Source organism: Atractosteus spatula, chromosome 1, assembly GCF_055471065.1.
Source record: "Atractosteus spatula isolate fAtrSpa1 chromosome 1, fAtrSpa1.hap1, whole genome shotgun sequence".
Classification (NCBI taxonomy): Eukaryota; Metazoa; Chordata; class Actinopteri; order Semionotiformes; family Lepisosteidae; genus Atractosteus; species Atractosteus spatula.
The window spans coordinates 47,284,626-47,311,166 of record NC_142706.1 but is presented as its reverse complement, the minus strand read 5'-3'; the positions used below and the strand labels follow the sequence as shown (position 1 = coordinate 47,311,166).

Here is a 26,541-nt window from a genome sequence, read left to right as displayed (position 1 = left end):
TTGAAGACACATTCCAAACTTCAAAGAAAAATAAAACAGACTAGGGAAGAGCCACCCCACACATTCTGGATTTTGAAGTTTTCTGACAAAATTTCTTATTAAGAAGTACTTTATATACAACTGAACTCCACTGAGACTGTGAGCTTGAACAGGCACTGCTTTTCTGTTTTTGATTATGTTTTTTTGGTAAACGTTACATATGCTGGTTTTTTGTTACGTTCTTGTTTACACAACCTGATGTCAGTTCATGCCATTATCAATGCCCTCCAAATCAAAACACATTTATATAGAACATATTTCTTAAATTTGATCATCAGTTTACTAATACATTTGTCATATCAGTCCCTGTAGCACAGTTTTACAACACATTCAGTAAAAAGCCAGGATTTCCACTGGAAAATGAATTACATTAGTGCCACTGGTCCTTGCACACTGAAAGGTTCAAGTTTCTCAACTGAGACAATCCTAATCAGAATGACGCACCTAGTCCAGCTGGAACTGTGTGGTCATGATATCCTAGTGAGACCTGCCAGTGTCACTGATGCAATCTGAATTATTCTTGGAGCTGTTAAATTGTTTCTTATGTGTACATTATTTCCATAGATTTGAAACTATTCAGCCCTTAGAAAAAAAAAACAAATAAAAAATATGTAAAACTGCAAAAAAAAGTAAAAATTGACCATTTTCATCTTTTCCCCCCTTGTAACATTGTGTGCTGTGGCAAGGAAGCAGTACAAGGAGCTACCATGGCATTGGAAAACAATGATCCAAAAATGTAATGGAAGATTAGAGGGCAATTTAGGGTATCATCCATGTTATTATGATGTACTCAACACATGTACCAGTTGTCAACCACATCTACACAAAGGTCAAGAAACGGGAAACTAGCAGAAAGTGCATACATTGAATGTAGCTTTTCTTTGAACTCCACCAATAATGACAGGAATAAAATGTAAAGGGAATAGAACATACATACTAGGCTTAATTATAATTAAATTGTCCTTATTAGCCAGCACGTTTGACAATTCTCCTTGTAAAAGAAAAACACCAGGGAGCACCCAACACAATTGTTTTCTAGGTGCATAGTTTGACATTTAATATAATTGATTTGAAACCGTTTATTTCACAAATGACTAGGATGAAAACAAGTAAATTATCTGGTATCATACTAAGGGCCTAACTGCCAGCAACACTGTATTGCCCTTAAATCACACTTTTTAAAACTAAATTCTGTACACATTGTGGCAGGAACCTATCCTGCAGCCTTCATAGTGTCAAACAACAATGTGTGTGCATATACACACAGATGAACAAGATCTTGTGTCAATTCTAAAATTGCTTTCCATTGGATGTTATTGACAGATTGTAATCACTTAACTGATGTCTTTAATCAAAGTGGCAATTCTAGTCTTACTGTCCATTATGTACTGTAAGCTTTACATTAAAAACAGCTATTTTGTAATTTAATTTTTAATTACAGAAACTCTTTCTATGGCCACACTAACAAAAAGACAGTGTTACTTCCAACATTTAGGAAATAGTTCCAAAAAACAAGTTAATCAACATTTAGTACAATAAAACCCTTCATAAAATGTAACCTTTCACCATTTACAATTCTGTAAAGGATTAATATCTTCTACTCTTTAAGTACTGGAATACGTATCAAATGAAAAATGGACAGTATTTTTTCTTATAAATTAAGGTAAACTGGAGAGTTTTAACTCAAGTCCAGTTTCCATAAAAACAAATGTATGGTTCATTTAAACTAAAAAACAAAAATTGGAAATAGCACATATTCATTAGATTGTTTCAAAAGTTACCTTTGCAAAATTGGGCAAAAAAGAAAACAAAACAATACAGTGTACAAACTGCTGTCTACAAGGCAGGCGGTTCAATAGAAAGACCCATGATTCTTCTCAAATGATGCAGCTTCAGAGTCATTCATACATTTTACAGAGCTGCCAAAGCAAATAATACCCCAAGGACTATTGCTATATTATCGTTGCCATGATTTCCTTTATGTACAGTCTCCTTCACTGCATTAGCTTCCCTAAACAAGCCTTAAACATTCTTGTCACACTAGGGGAAATGCACTTCAGTGGCATCGCCAATGGCTAAAGGCTGCAAAGCACTTAAGTTTAAAAGAAGTCAGAACAGTGCACATAGAACGGGGTGGCTTGGTTTCGAGTCAGAATAAGCATCTTGGTGAAGGAGGAGAGAAGAAGCGTGACTTGAATTCCGCACATGTGCCAGTGCCGGACAGAGCAGACGAGTCTCACCTGTTACCTTTCAGGCTCGCCTCCCATGACGAAGGGAATCGCGAGGTGGCAAGGAGTGCAAAAAAGGTCGAAGAGATGGAGGTTCACGCTTGCATCACATTAGGTAGTAAGGTGCTGTACTCTACCGTTTCCGGTGCACGGATCACTTTGAGATCTCGGTACATAATGCCCCTGTAACACAATCTGCCTGAGAAATTCATGATTTCAATTTGTGGCAAGTCCACAGAACACTGCTATGACAACGATTTGCTATGTGCGGTACATGCTTCTAAAGCACGTAGTCCTTTTTTAGGGAGCTATGGAAGATTTCCCATGACACGAGGATGACTCACCAAGATTCTGAATTTTTTCCCACTCCTTATTAGATATGTTAGAAATAAAAGTACACAAACATTCTTCTTAAAAAAGTTTAAGTTTAAGTAATTATAGCTCCAAAAGGAGTTTTCCCTGGAATATACAGGTAAAGACGATGTAATTAGTGCATATCAGATTTGTTAGCAAGTATAAAAAACAACTGAAATAGTATATTGAGAAATATTTTACATGGGTTCTGATATCATAAGTTGCATGGACACTACATAAATGAAGCTTAATTGAGAAATGATTTTACATTTACTACTCACATCATTGTGTGTCAGTGATTGTAACACGTTTCTAAAAAGTCACTTAGTTCATTAAGGCATCTGCTAAGGAAGTCTTTTGCATATAGCTACTTATAGTATGGTCCTACTATCTTATAGGTAAAGGGTTATTTTAGTGTTTTCAAAATGCAGCAGCAATGGAGAGTAAAGAATGGATCTAAATTTAACGTATGTAGTAATGATCACTTCAGCCCACCACTGACACGGAGGTCATGAACATGACAAGACCTGAATTGCATTCTACATGAACTGTGCACTCGTTAGATCTCCATGTAAGCCATTTTCATGCAGATGGCTGATTCCAATTTCATCTACCTTCCAAATACTCCTCAGCTGATTGTCAGACTCAAGTCACACCTGCTCTCCTATGAAAATGAGCTTCTTCCAGGAATCATGCTAGCACCCCAGGTGGGAAGTTAAAAGAAGAAACCAGTTTGTCACAGTAGACAGATCAGTGACTTTGCAGCCATATTAGACCAAGGGTGCATTCTTCACAGCCACGCTGTAAAGTTTAAAAAAATAATCCCTCCCCCCCCACTTCCCCACAATACAAAAAGAAACTACACCACTCTCCATCTCTCAGTACACAAAAAGACCTTGTCACACACTGCATAGAAAGCAGTTCCCACTTTGGTCAATTAAAAAAAAAACAACAAAATAAATGTATACAATATTGTCTATCTCCATACTAGCTTATAATAATCAATATAGCTAAAAGCACTACCTACATAGGCAAAACTTGGTATTGCATAATTCTTATACATCTGAACCCCCCAAATAGTAATTGGAAGATGAAAATAAAAACAAAACAAAAGGTTATTAGAAAAAACACCAAAAAATACTGAAAAATAATGCTGGTTGATTATAAACTTTAGAACGGCAACTATACACAGCCATGATATGCATTATAAATGTGAGATAAAGTAGTAAATGTAGTTAAAAATCAATGATGTCACAATTTCATCCAGAGTACAAAATATTTTTTTTTCATAAAAATGTTAATTCTTAAAATGGTAATAAATGCAGCAAAACACAAGTGTAGTGATGTCTCTTTTATATTCAAAGGCAAGGCACGTAATGTGGACTATATAACTTCGTGCAAATTAAGATTATTGGAAAGAGTAGTTAATATATATCTGGTGCCGAGATGCAAAGGCAAAGTAACTGCCATGCGCACTGCAAGTTTTCGTGACCAAAGGGGTCTGTTGAATTACAGGTTCACAAAGCACCATGCAACTGTTCAGCACCCTAAGGACAGTGTCGTGTTGAACGCAGAAGTCAATACATATATATATTTTATTTCTTTTAAACTTATCCTGCATTCATATTTTTTATTGTTTTGTAAACAATAGCTTCATAAGCTTACAGCCAAATGAATCTGCTCTTTTTCTGTAAATACGGAATTGTAAGCCATTTATACACAATGTGTGTCTCTTGTTCTACGGTTTTCTCATAATAAATAAAGTCTGCCTCCAGGGGAGGTTACGGCTTAATAAAATATAAGTGCTGTTTCGTTCATGTTTAGTTCTGTTCTGTCACACGCTCTTGGTCAAGCACAAACTTGTCGACGTTTCATGATCCATTTTCCCCTTGAAAATTGAGGATACAGCTCGAAATTGTTTTTATAAGTTTTTTGACTACAAAAAACAATTTTATTCCCCTCAATTTAGAGTCTTAGGGCTGATAGACTTCTATAGTTTCCCTTCAGTTATAAAATTTAAATTGCACTTGCCTCAAGAGATTTTTTTTGTCTTTTTTTAGGGAAATATCTTAATTCATTTTGCATTATATGGGGTAATTTGCCTAACCTAATAAAATAGGTTTTGATTTTTATTAATTATATATTTCTTTAGAGTTCAGACTCTTAGTGTACATACTTTTACCTTAAACTAAATATCAGCACTGGATCAACAGGATTACAGGTTTAAGATAAAGTTTAAAACAAAACAGAACTGTGGCATATTGAAGAAAATAATTTCACTTTCGACTTTGTTGCAATGGAAATGTGGCAAATGGTTTGATTCATGAGCCTCTATAGGTGACATCAAAATTCACTTGAAGAGCTTCAGTTCTGCAATTTGCCAGCCAGCCTTCGCAGATTATCATTTAACCTGCTTGTAAACCAGGACTAGTGCTCCCAAAAATAATCAAATATAAAAAAAACTAGCATATCATGCAAACATTAAGGCATCTATAATTGTATTGGATATATCACAGTTTTTAACTGGGGGATTTCTTACACAAAGGCTGTCTGGCATGAGCAATATCGCCTCATCACAATGCTTCAACCAACCCTTAACTGTTCTTGGCCAGCGTCCCCCTAGTGAGACACTGGAGATTGTATAAGTGCTGCTTGCTGGTTTGTTGTCAGTAATTCTCAGTTCTGTCAGTCCTCACTTCCTTTCTTGTCTGCCTTCAGTTGCTTGTTTCTGCTTGAAGGAAGGGTTCACCAATGATGTTTATGCTGTAGTTCTGGACATTTGTTGGCAGAATCGGAGTCCCGTTCGACACTTGGAATGGAACTAAGCTCGCCCAGGTACCAGGACTGCAAGAGACAACAAACAGGAAAATGAAAAGAGTTCAGACACATGAGTCTCAGTCTCATGGCATAACATTGGCATAGCATTGTTTGGTCACGGTTTTGCACATTAATGATTAAAAAAGGCATTTCACTACAACAGATGTTTATTAGTGATTTAATTAGATGCAACTCTTAATTTTCAGGGCACAAACAACACTCCCTGTCTTTCTTAAATGGTGGAACTTTGCTCAGCAGAATTCCTACTTGTAACCTAAACATTAACATACTTCCACAATACAACCTAGAATCAGTAAATTCTGATAATAGATAATGTTTTTCTTTCTGCTTGAGTTATTAAATATATCTTCAATTCAACTGTCAAATTTGGTACACTACAAAAATACCACTGATTGTTAAAGAAAAGCATCAGAACAGAACCAGTGGCTATTGAAAATATAGCACGATTATATTATACAATTCAAAGGGGTTTACAGCAACAATTAAAGGAGTTTACAGCTAACATTACCCTCAGCTCCATAAGACCAATTTATATTTTGTTTATACACACAAAGACGCACATGAATATATATATATATTATACACACATGGTAAACATACAGCGCCCTGTAAAAGCTTTCATACTCTTGCAGAGCTTTCCTATTTTGTTGCTTTAAAGTTATATATACAGTACTGTATAGTTCATCACTCAGTCAGCACTATCCCTGATGTTAAGCATACAGGTAGCAGCATTACGTTGGTAGTTCTGGTTCTCATTAGCGTAGTCTGGAAAGCTATTCAATACTGGTGGGGACATACTGTAGATGGAGCAAAGTAAGGCAAATCCTAGAGGAAAACCTGCTTCAAACTTAAAACATGGACAAAAATTCACCTTTCAGCAAGACAATGATTTGAAGCACAAAGCTATGAGCAGCCCAGTCAAAGTCCTGACCTGGATCCTACTGAGAATCTGTGGGAGAACTTGAAAGCCATTGTCCATAACTGAAACCCAAGAACTTGAGGGAGCCTGAACTACTTGAATTAAGCCAGTGTGCTAAGCAGATTGTCACCCAAAAAGACTTGTAGCTGTAACTCCTGCCAAAGGTGGTTCAACCAATAGTTCATCGAGTCTGGATACTTATCAGTTTTTGTTGACATTTAGTGCAACATACAGTAATCTTAAAAGTCTTCAGTTTGAGCATTGGGGTTTTGAATAAAATATTATGTTTAAAAAATGTGTGCATCATTTTGTAATTTCACAAAACGAGACACCATAGTACATCTGATTACTTTTGCAAGATACTATAACATACATACATGTAAAGGAACAAGTAATAGGTTTATTCCATACTGAAAAAAAAGAAGAAAGAAAACACAACGTTTCCACCGTGAAGCCTTCTTCAGGTGTCAGGTGAAGAAGGCTTCACGGCCGAAACGTTGTGTTTTCTTTCTTCTTTTTTTTCAGCATGGAATAAACCTATTACTTGTTCCTTTACAGCCTACGCATGCTGACGCACCTACCCACCTGAACTAATACATACATGTATACAAGCACACAATTTAATGCTACTTATGAGCTCAGGCCACTCAGGAAAGAAGTGTTCTGAGAGTACAAGAAATAAATACATACAGTAAGCACACATGCTACAGTAAATACAATTTTTTTCAAGCCATCTAAAAATTAGGAAGCACCATTTTTAACAACAACAGCAGTGTCTTTAGCTCCAAACCACATACTGCAGCCTGGTCATGAATCCAGATCACATCTTCAATTTCCATCAAACAGTTTTTACCCATTCGTAAGACGGCATCTTTTTATATTTATGCATTATTCCATGCCTACAATGAAGAGATTAATGCAATCTCATGAGATTGTTTATCAATAAATAAAGACAAAAACATAGAGGTAACAGTGATACATAACCACAAGCCCCTGAGTTTCTCCTCAAACATTTATGTTATTTAAACTAGTTTGTTTCCGTCAGTCCCTGAAACATTATACAGGCGCAGGTTTCATTAGATTCAGGCATCCATTTGTAAATTTTATTACCATTCCTACACCAGAGCGCTATTTGCCTATTCCCAGTGTCTCTTGGATACCTAAAGGGCTGAGTATATTGCCGGATTTATGTTCCTCTCAATGTCCCAGAACATTATTAATATAAGACAATAACCCTCTCAACATGATCAACCTCCTATCTGACATTGACATAAATCATCAAAATGCTTTGACCTTTTGCTGGCCTGTCCAGAGCCTACCATTGTAATAGTCACTTTACTGACACGTAACCATGTCTGTTAATATCCATCTTAGCTATAGAATAATGCCAATTCGTTCCTCCCAAAAACTCATTAAAACTACTGACTACAAATATGGTCAAGGATTTCCTAGTTGGTCACAACAGAAACTGAAAACCAATGGATTAACAACACACTAAAATAATGCAGGCAGCCAGTTTATACAGGTTATATGACTGCAAATACAGTAAACCAACTACTGCCAGATAGCTTGGCTTTCCTGTTATTCTATTATGAAATCACAGGGCAGGCTAGAGACAATGTATAATATAATGAAATTAAAAGTTAAAGCTCCTGTAAATTATTTAAACTTTCTGAAAATGTTTTTTTTAAATATTTTTTTAGAAAAAAGAAAACACAGGAGACAGCAGATATGTTTGCTTTTACAATGTTCAAATTTTATGCTGAGTAAAGAAAAACAGTCTTCCAAGTTTTATAACTCTAAGCTATGCTTTACATGAACAGTATTTTAATTCTATTACAGGCCTACGTTCTACAACATCAAGTGATATGTTTGCACATTCCTGAGTTAGCTAATATTTTCAAAAGAATCCTGACCAGATTGATTCTATTAAGAATACATTACTGCCAACTTTTTTTTGTGAAAACAAACCAACTTCAGATAAAGTGTTTCCTGTAAGGAATGAAAATAACCTCTAGCTATGATGAGCCCTGTTCCTATGAAAACCTACATAAATATGATTTATTTGAAATGCCTTTAAAATCAAAGCAAGAAAAAAATAAACTAAACCACTCACTGAACCAGGTAGAGTCCCAGAAGTTCCATTTCTGCATTACAATTCTCACGTACGACTCCAGTTTGATAGGTGAAAATCGATCTTATTGCAAGTGTCTTATTTTCCTGTCTTACTGGCCCTGCTAGTTTCTCCATATTAATAGTAAACGGACTGCGACCTTCTGTCGAGTGAAACTGGTGAACCAAACTTGCTTGGTGGATGACCTATACACGTGGGGTTGCTTAAGCCTCTTCTGCGTGAGGGTTCTATTCAGATTTTTGTCTGTTGTACTTACACAAATGTACTCTGCATTAGCATATTAACCCTCATTGTCTTTAAATTGCACTGGCAAAACTTGTGAAGTTTACAAACAACTTCTCTTGCTCACGTACAAGGGTCTGAATGTTCTAGCTCCAGGTCAGCTTAAGGACTTACTGCATGAGTTGGAGTCCAATTCTTCATTGGAGATCTGCCGATTGAGATCTTACTCTCCGAAAGACCAGACTCCACACTGCTGGAGACACAGAGCCTTCTCGTGTGCGGTATCACTTCTGCAGAGCTTACTACCCAAAACTGTCAGCGGCCCTGTAGCATTCGACAATTTTAAAGATGTATTCTCCTGCTAAAGCTTTTCATGTACAGAACAGGTTATACTGTATTTTTGCTTTCATTGGGTCATTTTGTGGTGCTTTTCTTTTTTGTTTAAAAAGAGTTATTCATTGTGTATTATGTGTGAGCTATTGTTTTATATTCCATGAAAAGTGTTAAAAAATTGTATTAATGTGATTGTCCTTGTGATGATGATTATTATTTACACACTCGCGGATGAATAACGATTTCCAGATTCAAAGCTACAGCTGCTCGTCTTACAAAATAAGATGTGATTACTTCGGTACATGACAGACTGAAGTGGCATGCATCAGGGTTTTTGGTGAATGTATTTTGGAAAGGACTGTGGTCAGCACTTTTAAAGGTCTATACTTCTGCAGCGGACTGAAGTAAATGCAGGTTGTAAGTGTTTAATTACTTTATACATTTTCAGTGCCAGAGCTGCTTTGTCATCCCTCTCTCACACATCTCACTCTTAATCAGACAGCCGACTGCAGCAAGAGCTTTCAGGACCCTGCAAAATGTCTAGATATAAGCAGAACAAAGGACTTCACTGTGGGATGATATGCTGTCTCTTTTGTAAATAATGTCAGACAAGCCTGTCTTCAAACTTAACTCGGTTCTAGCACCCACTTTTTAATCAATTACGGGGCAACTGCCTTGTTTTATTCATCACATGTAAATAGAAAACAACACTTTTATTGTTAATTAGAAATGCAGTGCAAATGAAAATATATGCACAGACAAGCACTTTGTTGTTTCTATAGCTTACTGGTATGTATATGCGTTGAATAATTAGGCAGACAAGAAATCCCCAGCTTAAATACCTGTCTTGCACAATCGCTTCTTTCTGTTTGCAGATTATGGGACATGCTCAATATTCTGTCAACAGGGTACGATGCCAACAGAACCGCCTTTGTTTCAGGAAAGAGGTTTATATGAAAGGGAAAAGAGCTGTGAAAAGAAACTGAACAACTTTTTTCATCACACTTTCTGCAGGTGCAAGGCTTCCATGAGAAAAAAAGTGGGTACAGGCATTTGGGTGCCTGTTTGCCTTTGCACAGAGGGGGAGGTTAAAGCTGGAGTCTTTGGGAATGGAGCTCTCAATCTAGGATGTGGAACACTGGCTTTATTCTTCCACAACCATCCCATACTATCAGGCACTACAATAGTGTTAAATGCAGCTAATTACATGATCCGCATTTTTATACAAATCATTTTCACTCAGAACCAAAACCATATGTGCTTAAGTTACATGTTTTATGTTTTTTGAGGAGTCCTGTCCTCGCTGTAAAGAGAAAAAAAAAAAGTAATATGGTTGGATTCAGTCCTAAGAGGGTTAAACTAAAGATCATGTCTATACCATTTCTGGCCTGGACTTCACTCCCACTCCTGCCTCCCCACCTCTCTCTCTCCCTCTCTCTGTGGCCTGCCAGAAATCATCTGACAGGAAATGAGAGATTAGGTTTTTCCTACCTAGCTGAACAAAGAGCACACAGAACAGCCAAACGGTCTACAGGAGAATGAGAACTTTCCTAATTTTACTGGAATCTGTAGGGCCGCTCAGGCAGTAAGCTCTGAACAGAGAGAGGCAGAAAAGTTGGTCCCCCACTTTGAGATCTTGTCTGTGGATCATTCCTTTATTTGGAGCACTGACTGTCCATACTGCCTCTTCCTTAGAGGTTAACTTAAAAGTCGGCTACATAATCTTGGGGAAAATGGACTTTATTGATTGCTGCGGTCCATTGTTCCCCTTTTTCTAAGTCCCTAAAGTTCAAGTTCAATATGGCATTACATCATGTCTGGTTTCCCTGGGATACCAGACGGCTTGAGACGTGACCGCCACTACAGAGAAAACAAACAACCTTCCTCACGCTTCACCTCCCTTATCGATTCAAACGTAAACTTGCCTAAAACTCCCCTCCTCACCCCCCGCCTGTTTCTCCAGGCCCCTCCCCCTACCTTCACCCCCAAACTCCCCACATACACCCTCAACAAACCTCTCACTAGCACGTCTGAAGTATGCGGCATGGTTAATTTAGGGATTAAGTTCCAAATTAGATTATCTAATGGCATCTTAATGGATTGCTGACCCATTTCCTGTGGAATGGCAGCATGCAAGTCTGGCTGCAATTCAATTAAGTGCTAAGGAAGAGCACACAAGACACTTGACTAGATGAGTACAAGGAAAATGTTTAATTTTGTTACAATATCTCCCAATTTTAACTGGTACCAACCTAAATGCGATTTGAATAAGAATGTTCAAAAATTAGCTTTGTACCATGTCAGCACCTACACTACATTACATTAGCAGGGAGAGTTTACTCAAAATTGGCATCAGTCTTAGTTGATGGTGGCAAAGTCATATCATGGCACAAGGATCTGGAAATAAAAACAAATGCATTCTTAAAAAATCTAAACTTAAAAAATATATAGAAATAATACAAGGCTATAGAAGATCAATGTTCAAATATTAAAGTGCTTGCTCTGTATTGAGAATTGTTACAAACAAGGCAAGTTTAGGTTAATGTACTGTAGTTTAGTGTAATGTGTAGTTTCTTAGGTTTTGAAAATTAATTATCTATATCATACGCTGAAAGCATAACATCCCAAAACTTGATAAAGGAACACTGAGCTTAGTACAACAAAATGTGGTTTTACAATGGTCATCACAGTTTTCACCTGTGCACAACGACAAGACGTTTCACTAATCACCCATAGTATCCAGATCCTGTTGACTGGAAGTAATATTAATCACCACACATGCTGTATACGGGCTATATATAAATAAGCCTGGAGGACATCTACGTATTTACAGGGTGGCATTTAGTTCAATTTTTTTCAAGTTAATATAGCTAGAACAGCTTAACAGAAAAGCTGATTAAGTGACAAAGACAAGCATGTAAAGGAAAAAATAAAATTAGTAGCTCATGTTGAACTGTTATTATCCAGTGACACATTTCTTACTTTCTTGTACTGTAATCATTTATGCTGAATGTACATGTTGCAAAAATCTGGCATATTTTTCTAGAATGCATTTTTAAATATTTTATTCTCCAGGAAGAAACACAAATTTAGGTGTGTCTTTTGTCTCCTGTTTTTGTTAGAAATGAATGTTTGTTATATTCTTAAGAATTCCTCACTGACTCCTTCTAGTTCCCTGACACTTCCATTGGTACAGGTTCTCCAACACCTTATCCAAAGTGTTGCCTCCTCCATATTTCACGGTGGGCTGCAAGCACTCCTCTTTCAAATTCTTCTAATGCCTCTCTAACCAGCAGCTCCCTCCCATCACAGTCAAAAGAAATAAAACAAACAAAAGAATCATTCAGAGTCATCTGGCAAAATGGCAATGCAATGATGACAAAAGGCCTCTCGTTTAGAGGTATTTTTTTAGCTAAAGCACTTTTCTTACTGAAGTAACACACAAAGGGCTTCTAGCAATACATCTGGTGAGCCTTTTTTTCTTTCAGTTGATTTTACTGTACGTCTTCAAATTTGTTTGCACTCTTCAGTCACTTTTGTAGCTGAGGCTGAGAATACATAAAGGACTGGCTGAGCAATGGTGTTTTATGGAGTCTTCTTTAATATTCTGGGAATAGCCAATTTTGTGTTACAGACAGTGGATATGATAACATTTAAAACAAATGGCAGATCATTAAAATGTACTTCATAGGACATTACCCATTTTTTTAAAAAAGGTAAAATGCCCTGATCCTTAAGTTGTTTCTTGAACATTTTCTCTTACTTCCAGTTTGCTACTAGGAGGCACAAAAAAGGTCTTGGTTTTCAGCTGAACTTAAAAAAAGCCCATAAGCTAGAGGCTGCAAAGGAAACACGGCACTCTGAGAATAAAACTCCCTAGGAATCCTGCGAAAACCAGCTGCTGTACTGTACGTTTATATGTCAAGATAACAAACTGAAGGCAGGAAATGCTGACCTAGTACTTTTGCCAAGACAGCCTTATTGAAAAGCTACATAGGATTAACTCTTAAAGAACTGTACTAGAGTAGGGTGGTTCTGAGAGTCTAATGGGAAGCACTTTGCAAAAGAAGAAGAGCTCTGACAGAATAAAAATAATTCTCTACATAATTAAAAAGTAAAAGATTATACAAACTGTGGGTCGTATAGTCCTAGCTTTGTCAGAAAATGAATTTCAAGGAAATTGTCAACATGTTTATTCCAGACTTCACTTATCATAATGGTTTGCAGCCCACAAATACAGAAAACAACTGTGATACTAAGTAAATACACTACTTACTATACAAGTATTATACTTATATACTGTAAATCATGTAGTTTCAGACAACCAGGAAACAAACAAAAAAAAAACAATTTCTTCTAGTGATGGCAGCATTAACAAACATATTATTTTGGTTACCTTTATTCTTAAAAGGATAAGATCATAAGCTTCTTAGGACAAAAATCTCACTCTCCTTTGAGCAAAGTGTATTATTCATTTTAGAAATAGAAGTAGTTCTCTGTCAAGCAATAAATATGAAAAAGACCATGTTTAATCTGCAAACCCTTTCCTCCTAATCTTTATTATTAACTGCTTCAGATTTTTTTCCAAATAGTAAGCCAATTAATACCAAACGTATAATAACCAAATGAAAACATGTAATTCTATGGTGTTATATCTACTTTGCTTTAGAAACAAGAGAAATGTTAATAAAATACTGCACTGTGTTACCTATCTATCCATTTTCTAACCTTTTTACCCAATTCAGGGTCGCGGGAAGACAGAGCCTATCCCAGCAAGAAGCAGGTGCAAAGCAGGGTACACCCTGGACAGTGGGGGACAACCAGTCCATCACAGGGCACGCACAGACAACACAGACAGGCATTCACTTACTCCAGGGCCAATTTTCCCAGATCCCAATTAACCTACCAGTATGCCTTTGGATTGTGGGAGGAAACCAGAGTACCCAGAGGGAACCCACACACACACACACACACACACACACACACACACACGGAGAATGTACAAACTCCAGGCACTCCAGTAATTGAACCCAGGGCTGTTTAGTTGGTACAGGACTAATACTTGTCTTCAATAGACTATGATACAGTATCTCTGTCAATTCATTGTATTCTTGAATGATTTAAAGTAAATGGGACTTTTGGGTTGATCTTAAAAATGTTCAGCCACACTAAAAAGTACTAAAAGTATTTTTAATTGGTGTTTATGAGGTCTACATTGCTGTCATCATTGTTTTTTAAGTAGGCGTGCAAATCGATTTTCTGTACTGTAAAATCCTACAAAGCTTTGTCATAACCTGTAAACTAAAAAAAATCATCATAATCACAGTATTAACAAACTCAACAAAAGTAAATGTCCCAAAGGAAAAAAAAATCAATACTTTAAAAAGTTACTATAAAAATGACTTTGTGGCTAAATAAGCACACTTCTGCATTTATTGTATGAAGATCTGATTTGCTCACCACAGAGGGCCTCAAACAGATGTTTTATGTATGCTTTACTTCCAGTGACACAACTATGTTTGCCTTAGCCATCTGAGGCCTTCCTCTTGGTTTACATTAAACTGAAGCTAAACATAACAATTCCACTTACAGAGGGAGGGATCATATAACAATGAACAGCACAGGTTAACCATTAGTGACCTGGTATTCTTTTAAGCACAGCCAATTCCCTTCTAGGCTTTTTAGTGACTAATGAGGCCTCATTCCAGCAACCAAATCAGCTGGACCTATAAGTTAAACAGTAAGTGACGCGCATCCAGCCCAAATTCAGCTACTGACAGGCACATAGACTCATACCTATTTGGGCTTACTGACACACACACTGCAGCAGGTGTTGCAACTAACCAAGGCAAGTCTAACTGGCAGTTTATCTAAAAGTTATAGCCATTACAATTTCAGAATGCCGTTCTTCAGCTTCTTTTTTTCATTTTTTGTTAAAGGGAACCAACTGTAAAACACAAAGGACTTGTGATGCACAGACCCACATTAAGAATTAAGGACCAAAGACAATACTGCTTGCCGTCTATAAAATCATACAATTTCTTACATGGGAAATATTATGTCATTGAACCATCCACCTGCATGGTTAACGTACCACATCTCTTCTTTGGCCTTCGATTGCCTTTCAGCCTTATGTTAAGATGAAACATAAGATGAACAATTAAACAAATTAAACTGTCGATAGAAAATAGCGTAACTGTGGACTTCCTTAACCCGTTTACATCCACTGCATATGCTTTAATGTGTAATAAACAGCTGTGTAGTGCAAAAAACATAAGATTTATGAAAATACTGTCAATAATTTGAATTAGAAAGGTATGAGATAAAGTGGCTTAATTTAATATAGTAGTGGTTGCGTGAGGAGCAATTTTCCCTGAGACCTCAATCAGTAAGAACAATACTTCCCGCTGATGAATTGAAGACTGTGTGAAATGCACTGTTTCATCATGCTTCTTTATTCCTCTCATTTTAACTGGAATCGGGTAGTTATTTGATCATTTATGAATAATGGTAATTGAACAAAGACTTCTGGTGAAATGTTACATGCTTTTCTCAAAACAAGGTGTGCTTTGCTTTTCCCTGCATTTTGGTTAATTTGCAAATATATGCAAAGTAGTCAATACTTCCATATTACTCATCTTCAGAGGCGGCAAAAATTGCTGTTGCAGTCATGCTTCTTTCTTTCATTTGGTCTGTGGATTTAGATTTTCTTTCTCAAAATTCTAAAACTTTTTAATTCTGTCATTGTAAAACAAAAATAAAATACAGTATATGAACACTGGATCTTTGGTAAGAGAAGGGTTTGGTTGGCGTTCTTGTCAGGTTTCTAAGGTGTATCACAATAATATGTGCCTAAAAGCTGCTGTTCCTTAACTGGCACTGTAAAACAAAGAGAACAGGCTAAACACTGTCCCACAAGGAAGAGAAAATATGGAAGAATAACACTGCATTCAAAGGCACACACACCTGATATGTGCTTTACATTTAGCAACATTGACAACATCTTAAAATGACCAATTATTTGGAGCTTTAAAGGAGAAAATGCTATGCTTATTTAGAGCTTAATACAGTAAATCTTAAAATGTAATAGTGCAACTCGGTAAACTGATTTATTAAAGAAATCATTCCAGTTTATTTGCATCTGCAGCCCTGGAAGCACTTATACGAAGAAAACAAAAAGAATGCACAAAAACAGAAAAACATTAAAAGCACTGGATACAGACAAGAGATGGTACTGTCGCAGTTTTGACTGCAGCTTCAGAAAATGCATTCAGCATGTTTGGAACTATGCATCTAATTGTATGTCACACCATATTTAACTTACACACCCTGTTCAGCAATTCTCTAAATTGCATATTTTAAAGAGTTACATACACATTGAGAAGAAATTATGCATATTCATCTTAGTTGTTTTATTCATCTACATCAAATAGGGGCCAGCCAAAGCAGATATAGAGTATAATTTATAGATGTAGCATAGATTTTGAAATAATTAAAATGTTACCTTTGCCAAGTAATTCCCAAAGTATCCTCACTGGCACTGGGGTATAAATGCCTGCCGTTTTGATTCATGGTCCAGTCACAAATCCTCAGCTGTCAATTGAAACCTAGCAGTCAGATATGGGTCGAGCAGAACTACACTTTTTTTCTTCACAAAATCATGCATGCAAATGTACTGTTGGTTTAATACAAGCTTTTAAAATGTTTAAAGATTGTTTCAATAGTATAATGTTTTATCTTAAAAAAAACATCGCCAACATTCAAAAACATTATATTGATCTGTATTGTTAAATATTAAAACAAAATTGATATTATATGTTGCATGCAATCACATTAGTAATCTAACCATTAACTGACCTGGAACAAAAGAAACGTTAGTATACAAAACGTCACGTTAAAATAAATCATTCAAGACTATTTAGTGCTTCATTTGTCATGTTAAACCATGCATTTTTAATTACACACATGCACCTTGTGAAAATCAGTCATTAGTGTTAACGCTGATTTAGAGTTGCACTGCTTTAATTCTGTGATGCAGGAACTGCAGGCCATCCAGATGTCATCCAAAGGGCACTGCAGTGGTGCTAAGAGGAAGCAGATTATTTTCTGTGCTTCATAAGCTTAAAGGCCCAAGAGTCGCATGCCATCATGGAGATTCAAGAAAAGCTGGATCATTTTTTTTTGCTTTTTCAAAATGAGCACACAACTATACATCTATTTTTTTTATTTTTTAATCAATCAGTGTGCAGTGCAAGCACATTTATATATGCTTTCCTCTACATGTTGTCTAACAAAGGAAAGAGATATCTGCTTTCAGACTCCTTTCATTGCAGTGTGCTGACAGTCCAACCCCACAGCTTATCCAGTTTTAAAAAGGTAAGATACTACCATTTAAAAGAAAATTAATGTTCCTGATAAATCAAAAAATAAATAAAACAGATAACACCATACTAAATGTGAAGACATTTTCCATATGTAGGCCTACTATGCAGTATAAGAATATATAGATATTACTAGTTAAATGTAGATATTTCTACATTTAATCTAATCATTAAGATTTTTCAATATGTCTAAAAGGCAAAACTAATCAGAATAACATAATTTTTATCACTACCACAGTATAAAAGCTACAATTATCAAAAGAAAAACCCATGTTTCCAACATTGAAAACCCTTGAAAAAAGTGGAAAAAAAGATTTTTTTTAAATTGTGAAAATTTGGAATAAAAGTCTGAACTACTGTAGTATGCAGATTTAATTAACAGCATTATTCCGTAAATGATCATGTCCCCACAGTAAAAATAATTTTAACCCCAGAGTCAAAATCAAAAACAAAAATAAAGATGAGTGAAATTTAAGGATTTAAAAATATAATTAAAAAATGTTCTCAGTTTAGAGCAGATAGATAGAATATCCTTGAAAAGCTAAGGTGCTGAATTTAACACTTAGGTTAAACACAGAGAAATGTAAATAAGAGGAGTGAAAAATAAATTCCAGTATTTCTACAAAAAATTGTTTTGTAAAAATAGTGGAATGTATTTAAAAAATATATATTTTTCTGTGTTTGTTCAACCTAAGTGTTGAATTCAGCACCTTAGCTTTTCAAGGATATTCCATCTTTCTATACACATTTACACTATAATAAGGAACTCTATCTATAACAGCATAAGAAAAAGTAAGTTATAATAAAATCCAAGATCACAAGGCACCACAAAATTGCTTACTCTGTTTATAAAAGCACAGTGCACAGTGCACACCGCTGTTAAAATGGCATGTGAATGTTTTAGAACTTCTCAAAAGTTAAAAAGACAAATATCCAAAAATTGTTAAATACCAGCACTACCATCACAAAGGATTTAAAGATTTTGAGGAAATGTTTGTGAAAAAGGATTGTACAAGGATTTTGTATTCCCTTTGGGAAATGTTATTGCTTAGAAATAGGGTTTAAAATTAATTAACCAACTTCTTTCCTTGGTTATACTAAATCTCGGTGAAAAGTATTTGCATTGAACCACAGGTATAATTTTAGCATACACAGTACCTGAGATTATAACCTAGCCGATTCGCTCAGCATTGACAAGAACAGGCCAAAAAACAAAAGAAAATCCAGGGAAAGCCATCCCTTTTAAAAGTTTTTTGCAGAACAGCTTTGATGATGTTTTTATTGGAGAATTGCTCAGTTGTGAACAGCTCCAATTTTATTTCAGAATATCTTTGCTGTTGCTATTTTCAAGAAATGTAAAATAAAAGCCAATAGCCTTTAAGAATTGACAGTGTTAAAAACAGGCCAGTTGCTGTTGGGGGGGGGGGGGTGCGGGGGGCCTGAAGTCAGATAAATGCTCTTTTTAAGTCTCTTACAATCTGGATGGGAAAGCAGGCCTCAACTTTTCAAACAGCTGTCTAGTGCCTCAGATGAAGTATTAATGCACAGCTGTACAGCAAGGGTGTGTGACAGCAGAGAGGAGGAAATATAAAACACAGATCCCACATTCATCACTGTAAAGGTTATGAACCTCAAGACTAAATCTGATATGGTGCGTTAAAGAACGCCCAATGATATGCGGTGAGATCGGTTTTATACTGCATGATCAAAAGCTCTTTTCATGTTCTGCCTATCCTCACAGTTATACGTGTATATTTTGCCTAAATGTATGATCTTCTTTAGCGATTCATTATACTAATCCCTTTTAGGCATACCTACTCATTACCTACTGTTTTAGAAATGATCAGCAACTTTATGACACTGCAGCTTTGAAAATACAAGCATCTTAATAAAATTTAACCAAAACATATATGCTACATTTTGCAACATTAAGCTAATGATCTAATTAAATAAATATAGGTTCATTTTGATTGCTGGAAATAGATTTACTTTTGTTTGGATTAGGAATACAGAGGGAAGATGATGGTAAACAGTAACATCTAATAAGTATACAGTATATATATAATCTATCACAAGAAATCTGTTGAATCAACCATCTGTATAGTGTCAGTTTTGACTCAATCTTGCCTTAACTGCAATCTCCACTGCAGAAAGAACATGTGAATGGTGACCTTTGATCCACTTACATACCTCAGCGGTGGTCATGTGGTCAGCAATCACGTCAAGCTGCCAGTTATGATATGAGACACAATAAGAACAGCCTGAGTGCTGATAGCCAGCTTCCTGACTGGACTGTGAAGCATCTATTTATGTTTCTTTCAGTCTATTGACCATCCCGAATTCCCCCATGAGGTTTCAAGTTTTCAAAATGGGTAGTAATTAAAACAATGACTGTTCAGTACTCTTAAAGGCAAGCCGAATTAGAGGAGGCTGTACAAAATGACATCCTCAGCCTTCAACACAGGCATGGGGCTCTTTAACAGGAATAGAATGCTGTGCTGCAGCCCCGGATATCCACTTACATCAATGCGACAGTTTTACACAATGAACATTTTCCCTCTTTTTCTTCTCTCTACATCCCCTGCTATGAGCAAAAGCAAGTTTTCCTAATTCTAGAAGCTCCTTTTAAAACTATTTTTGTGTATTATAGCTGCAGCTGTAGAGGCTTAGAAACCTAATGGTGAAATATAAAAGGAGGACAGAGGGTGTTTTGTTAAAGCCTTCTGATCGCAACAATGCTACACTAAAAATAAATTTAAAAAACGCTTTCACAAAACACATGCACAGCAACACACAATGAAAAAATTCCTGTGTTAGTACTTCTGCAAAAATTGAACTTGAAAAAATCCCAATAGACTTTTCAATCTGAAGGAATAAAAGGAATCTAAAAGGATTCCAAACAGATCTTTGTGTTTCGCCAGTTTATGATACTGTCAAACACATTTTTTATGTCCTGTTTTACACTTTCTTTAGCAGCTAGAGTTGAAGGATTCTATCAGTTTTATTCCTGGTAGCTGGGAAAGGAGCCGTTTCTAGTATGTATTTCCCCTTTATCACTTTAATGGGAAACATTCTTTAACAGCATCCTAATCAGCATAAAAACTGTAGCAGACAGAGCTCACACAATTGTGTCTAAGTCTGCCAGGTTCATTCGGGTCCTGCAGTTACTCAGCCCTCAATCTTGTGCCCAGCTCACATGTTGGCATTTTAATTTTGCAAAACCTCAGTAACACTTGCTCCAAGCCAAGGTCTGCTTCACACCAGAGCCAGTTTGCCCCACAGAAAGAAAATACGGAAAGCAACACTAACAAGCAAGACAAAATGGGTGTTTTATCCTCTTTCATTGTGGCACATTTTTCAAGGATTTAACCATCTGCTGCATTCTGTTAGATCACAATATTGAGGTAGCATGGAAAACCATTTTTAGCAATGCCAGGCTTGTTAATTAACAGATGCATACAGAAGGTAAATTATCAATCATATCTGCATAAAGCCAAATAACATTTAATCATTCCAAAAGCTGGCAAGAATCAGTTTTCTCCAGAGAAGGACAACTGAAACTGGAAGCAGAAAATTATTCTTAGAAAACAGCTAACACATCCTTCATTCTAAGTCTTTAATCAAGTCTCAGTTAACCTGAAGTATGAAAGTTTCAGCAGATGCCATTACTGCAATGCAAGACTGCCTGTCAGATTGTCTCTTATGATCTTGTTGTACAGCCTGTACATCTGGACAGACTTTCCACTTTGCTTAATTTCTTAAAGACACAAAGAACATGCTAATTTATAGTATTTCCATATTTTTGCATAAATGTCTCTACTATTTTTTCTCTTCGATGTGAAATGTAATTTTCTAAGCTTTATATAACACATGTATCCCTCTGACACTAGTCTATATAATGAACAGGCCCATGCTGCATGCTCTATTGTATATACAGTATATGGAAAATGTACAATACAAAAATTCTCACACTCTTTACTCTACAACTTAATGAGTATCTGGTTTGTCCAAAATAGCATTTCCCACTACAGTTACAAAAACCTAAGTTTGGAGGTTTACAAAATCTGCTGAATGAATTCTTAATTTGCCCCATTTATTTTTACTTGTATCAGTTTTAATAAATGCCATTTTTACAATTAGAACCTTTACTCCTTTAACACCCGGCAGACAGTGCTTCTGCCCTGAGTTTGGTTTTGGTCTGGGGTGCCTTCTGTATGGAGTTTGCACATTCTCCGTCTGACTTCTCTGTGTGTGCTCAGGTTTCCTCTCAGCCAGCCAACGACTTGCAGTCTGGGTAAACTGGTGTTAGTTACACTGGCCCCTGTACGGCGCCGACGCCCTCTCCAAGGTGCGTCCAGGCCCTGACTCATTGCGACTCTGTACGGGGCTAAGTCACTACTGAAAATGGACGGATGATACTAACACGGCCTTTAGATGTTGTTTTTTACAAAAAAAGAGAAGATACAAAAATATCTTTGTAACTTGGGTGCTCGGGGTCAAAATGTATTAATCTAATCCTGACAGTAACTGATCTAAAGTTGTCCAAGACAAAAAATGTAATCAGCATTTTATGAACTGCCCATCAAAAATTGAAGTTTGTCCAGCAAGTCAGTGATGTAATGAAAGTTTTAATGAAAAAAAAGTTTGAAACAGATCCCGATAATTCTATCTTATCAAAAGGTCAAGAAATACTGGTTTATAATTGTTACTGTTCTAATTAGTTTTGTCACTTATTATGATAGCATCTGGTTACCGAGTCCTAGCTTCATTTAAATCTGGACCCACCAGAAAATCACAAAACAAAAGATGTTTTGAAAACTATAGTCTTATGCAGATTAATCGCATTAATTATTACTGGTTATCAAGCTACTTTTGGCATTATTGTAACAGGCTCCATGAAGGGTACAGTATATTAAGCTCTGCAGATACTTTAAAGCTAGTGCTTAAGCTTTACACATCTTAAAGGTTCAAATAAAAGGAGAAAAGCTAAAATTAGGTAGTCACATTCAGTGGATTTATATCATTCATGTTGTGTACCCACATTAGCCTCTTTCCAATTGAATGAAATGAAAAATTTCAATTGCAAAATATCAGAAAATAAAAATAAAAGGGCAAAAGTAAGCAGTATTTTGTCGATTACCTACAGAATCGTTTAAAACTTATCTACCTGTCATGTCAATTCATTTTTCGGCAAAAATCAGGTAATTTGTGTAGGCACAATTTAAATCAAGATGGAGAGGTTGCTCTTTTGACATGTATGAAAAGTCCCAAAGTCAGCCTTCACAGTTGTACATGTAGGGTTAATGTCTTAATGAAAAAGATGCCTCTTTAAATCTAAAGCTTTTACCTTAGTGTAATTTATACGCACTGTGTTTTAGTACCCCTTCGTGAACAAAAGGCACTCAGCACAGCCATAAGAATGGATATGTCAATACATTTCATAACCTAGAGGTATAAATCTCCTGAAACAGCCTCAACAATAAAAGACAGAATGTATCTGTGACATTATTTATTCCTCCAGGGTCGTTCTCAATAACAGCATGCGGTGAATGGTTCAGAGACCTTCCCTTTGTACAAATCATGCTTTATAATTCCAAGAAAACCCTGACTAATATAAAAATGATAAATGGCCTTTATTTCATTCTGTCCATTTTGCCCACTTTTTATTCAGTCTGCTGGTTTAAACAAAGTGTATTAAGTACCTCAGTCTTGGAGAATTTTCCCTTTCCAATCCTTTTATAAAAATAAAACGTCACAATCCATCAATCAGATTTGTTACTGCTTTTACTTTTGCCAGCCAAAGGATTTGCTTCAGGAGGTCTCTTTCCTTGGAGAAGTGGTCAATTACATTGAGATCTATATGCAAACATTCATACAGACGTATAACACATTTTGTCTTAGCGTCTATTTTTGATAATGCGCATGTTTAATTTAACCTTATGGAATTTCCTGTATGTATGCCCAGCAAAAAGTATGTTAAACATATGATACATATCTTGACATATATATTTGTATACTGTATAACAAAAAATTAAGGCTTCATCAGCTGTTTCCAAAATCTAGTTGAACCTATAAGGGGTGAGATTATGACTTGAAACTGTTATTATTGAGCACTATTTATATTTTTCCAATTAGAGTGAAAATACAGTGATTACACTGAAACATTAAATGGGATGCAATTTCTGATAGTTACTTCTATACATTTGTTTCTTATTCCTATTCTATTCCTAGCAAATAACTTTATATTATAAAACTTCTTAAACATGAAAAAGAAATGTTAACCAATTGTTATATTACAAAGTTATATTATAACTTTGTAATATAATGAACATTTCTGAAATTACATTACATGAAAAATGACCTGATGTGGAAATACTTAAGTGAAAATATTGAAAAACAACTATACACATTAAAAGAGCTACAAATTACCAAAAATTAAATAATTCAGAAAATATATACATGTAATAATACAGACAAAATTCAAAATGACAGTTTAATAACTTAGCCCACCTTTACAGATTAATCTTTTAAGGCTTGTAATTGTTTTGTAGAGGGTTGGAGCAGAGAAAACCACTAATTATTATTTAGCTATGTGCAGATGAATTCAATTAGTACTCAGTGGAATATTTTGGCATAAAATCAATTGAAAAACTTTTTGAGTTCTAACCTCATACTTTGAGGACTGAGAAAAAGGGAAACCCAACATTCATCATAAACCTAGCGAATGTAAACCAAACTTCGCCAGGATATATCTGAATTTAACGAGCCAACATGTTCAAGTTTTTGTTTTGCTACAAAGCTCTTGTTTAGGGACCTCAAGTGTAGGCCCTGATCACCTTTGAAATGGAAGCAATTCCTGCACATCACTCTGGAAGCTAACAGAGACTACATTTTGCAGACTATTTAGTACATCGTAGAAAATCTATGTGGCTGAGACTTGTCCACAATATGATTTTATTTGCAGGTGTGTATACCTAAGTTTATTTTATAGGCAGCAAAAACACTGTTAGTTCAAATCTATTTTTAACAACCACCTTTATCAACCACTTATTGTTAAGTGAATATCAAATCACATCTAAAAAGGTGTAAGGCTAGGGTAAAAAAAAACAGGAATATGGATTTCAGTTTTATCAACTGGCAGCTTTCAGGACTTGTATAAAGGAAGGTGCATGGTACCTAAGGTGGAGCTGAAATATTAGTTAAACGACCACTCCAGTGCACAGAAAATGCCGATTAACACAAACAAGTGGATTTATACACCTTTGAACACTGTTAAGAATGCTTGCAAACCAGTGTCCTCTATCACTTTCCTTGTTAAAGTTCTGTAAGGGTTAGGAATCAAACATGATTTGAATGACAGAGATAATCAAAAATTAGCTTTTGTAAAGATGTTTAATCTAAGGTATGTAGGCAACTAGTTCAGACAACAAAATTCTGAGAAATGTCTGACACAGATCAGCAAATCAAAATGGTGCCTGGATTATGTGTGACAGCAATCTTTAACGTGCACTTTGTTCTTGCTACTGGACGTCAAGCCCTTGGAGGTGCTGTAACCTGGAACAAAAGCACCGTGAACAGTTCTGGCTCAGCCGCTGGCACTGTTGGGTTGTAACAGACAAGTCCATTTTCTGAATGCTCACCTGTTGCTGGTGTAAGAAGGCCGGGTCTCTGGAGCTCAGTCCCACAAACCTGTTTGGCGTGGGAGTACCCGGGGCAGAGTAGGCTGGCAGAGGCAGAGAAACAGGGGTCACATTAGAGAACAGCTTTATAAGACTCTGAAAAGACATTTCAGTCACACAGGTATCAACTATTAATATCAAATAAATATGTATATAATATAAACATAAGAATGTGCTGCTCTTACTCAAAGCAGATGAGTGACAGAAACTAACAAGACCAAGCATGTGCTTACTTTCTATTGCTTAGAAAAGGGCACACATACTGTATATCTACACACACTGCAGAGCAAAAACCTTCAACATTTTGCATTGTTCTACTCTGTTTCTACATAAAAAAGTGAAAAATTTTATGACAACCTCCTACTGAGATTTTAACAATTATAGTTCTAAACTAACAGTTACTGTAACCCCAAAAGATTTGAATTTTGTGACACAAAAAGTAACCGTTTAGCTTTATGGACGTGTCGAGGGGTAGAAATGATGATGAGAAACACATGACAATCATACATCATTGAAAAATGAAATGGATTTGCTTATATACACAATTTACCCTGAGTTGTAGAGATCACATTTGTGAACATTTAAAGATGGTTAAATGACAGTCTTGGTTTCATCTCAACCAAACTAAGCTGTATCCTTAACACTCAAATTTGTTATAATAGTAAAAAATCACTATTGGGGGCTTGGAAGAAACTGATGCTCTTAACACACATATTAATTCCTGATTGTGTCCAAGATGTTTGTGCAGAAGTTTATCTATATGTTAATGCAGAAAGTAATTATCAGTATTGCAGTCCAGGTGCCTGACAATGTTGTTCAAGGCTTTCCTATGTATGAGATGTAGCACATCATGTTTTAAAGGAAAAAAAAACAACTACATGCTCTTAAGATAGGTTGTGTTTGACATCACTACAATTTATAGGTTGTTCATGTGGGAAGTTAACTTTTCTGTTGGCATAAAAGATCCCTTTGATTAGAGTTGGACATAAACTACACTCATCGATACATTAGGCATGTCAGGAAAGTGACAAAAAAACATTATTGTCATTATTGAACTATCATTGAAATATTCACAAATAAATGTCAAAACACATTTATTAAGTTGTGTGCTGCCAGAAGGTGATAAGTACTTCCTGTACTAAAAATAAAATGATAAGGATTATTTACAATCACTTAGTGTAAGGCCATATTAAGACGATGGAGTTCTGAGCAGGATTACATACTAAAAAACTCAACTAAAGTAAGGCCTTATCATTTTAAAGTATGACCAAATTAAGACCTTATATGAAACATTTGTGAAAAGGTTTTTGGTTAAATGCAAATGCAAAATGACAAAATCTGAATTCTGCTGGGGTCTGTTTCTGCTTCACTTTATCTCATTTCTGAATGAAACAGCGTACCTGGATGATTCTTG

General features: G+C 35.9%; 1 protein-coding gene across 14 annotated transcripts in view; it reads right to left on the bottom strand.

Moving 5' to 3' along the window:
* Positions 1–4,797: 4,797 nt before the first annotated feature.
* Positions 4,798–26,541, bottom strand: part of LOC148840986 (nuclear factor 1 B-type) — a 126,115-nt gene continuing 104,371 nt past the window's right edge. For 5 of the 14 annotated variants that reach the window (XM_088905323.1, XM_088905410.1, XM_088905756.1 and 2 more), the window contains 3 exons: positions 25,089–25,171; positions 16,572–16,660; positions 4,798–5,465 (listed from right to left, as the gene is read on the bottom strand). In XM_088905323.1, the coding sequence (XP_088761449.1) occupies positions 5,336–5,465; positions 16,572–16,660; positions 25,089–25,171 (302 nt within the window). In that variant the 3' untranslated portion in view covers positions 4,798–5,335. The remainder of the gene's footprint in view (positions 5,466–16,571; positions 16,661–25,088; positions 25,172–26,541) is intronic. The other 9 variants (XM_088905917.1, XM_088906002.1, XM_088905894.1 and 6 more) reach the window with 2 other exon arrangements.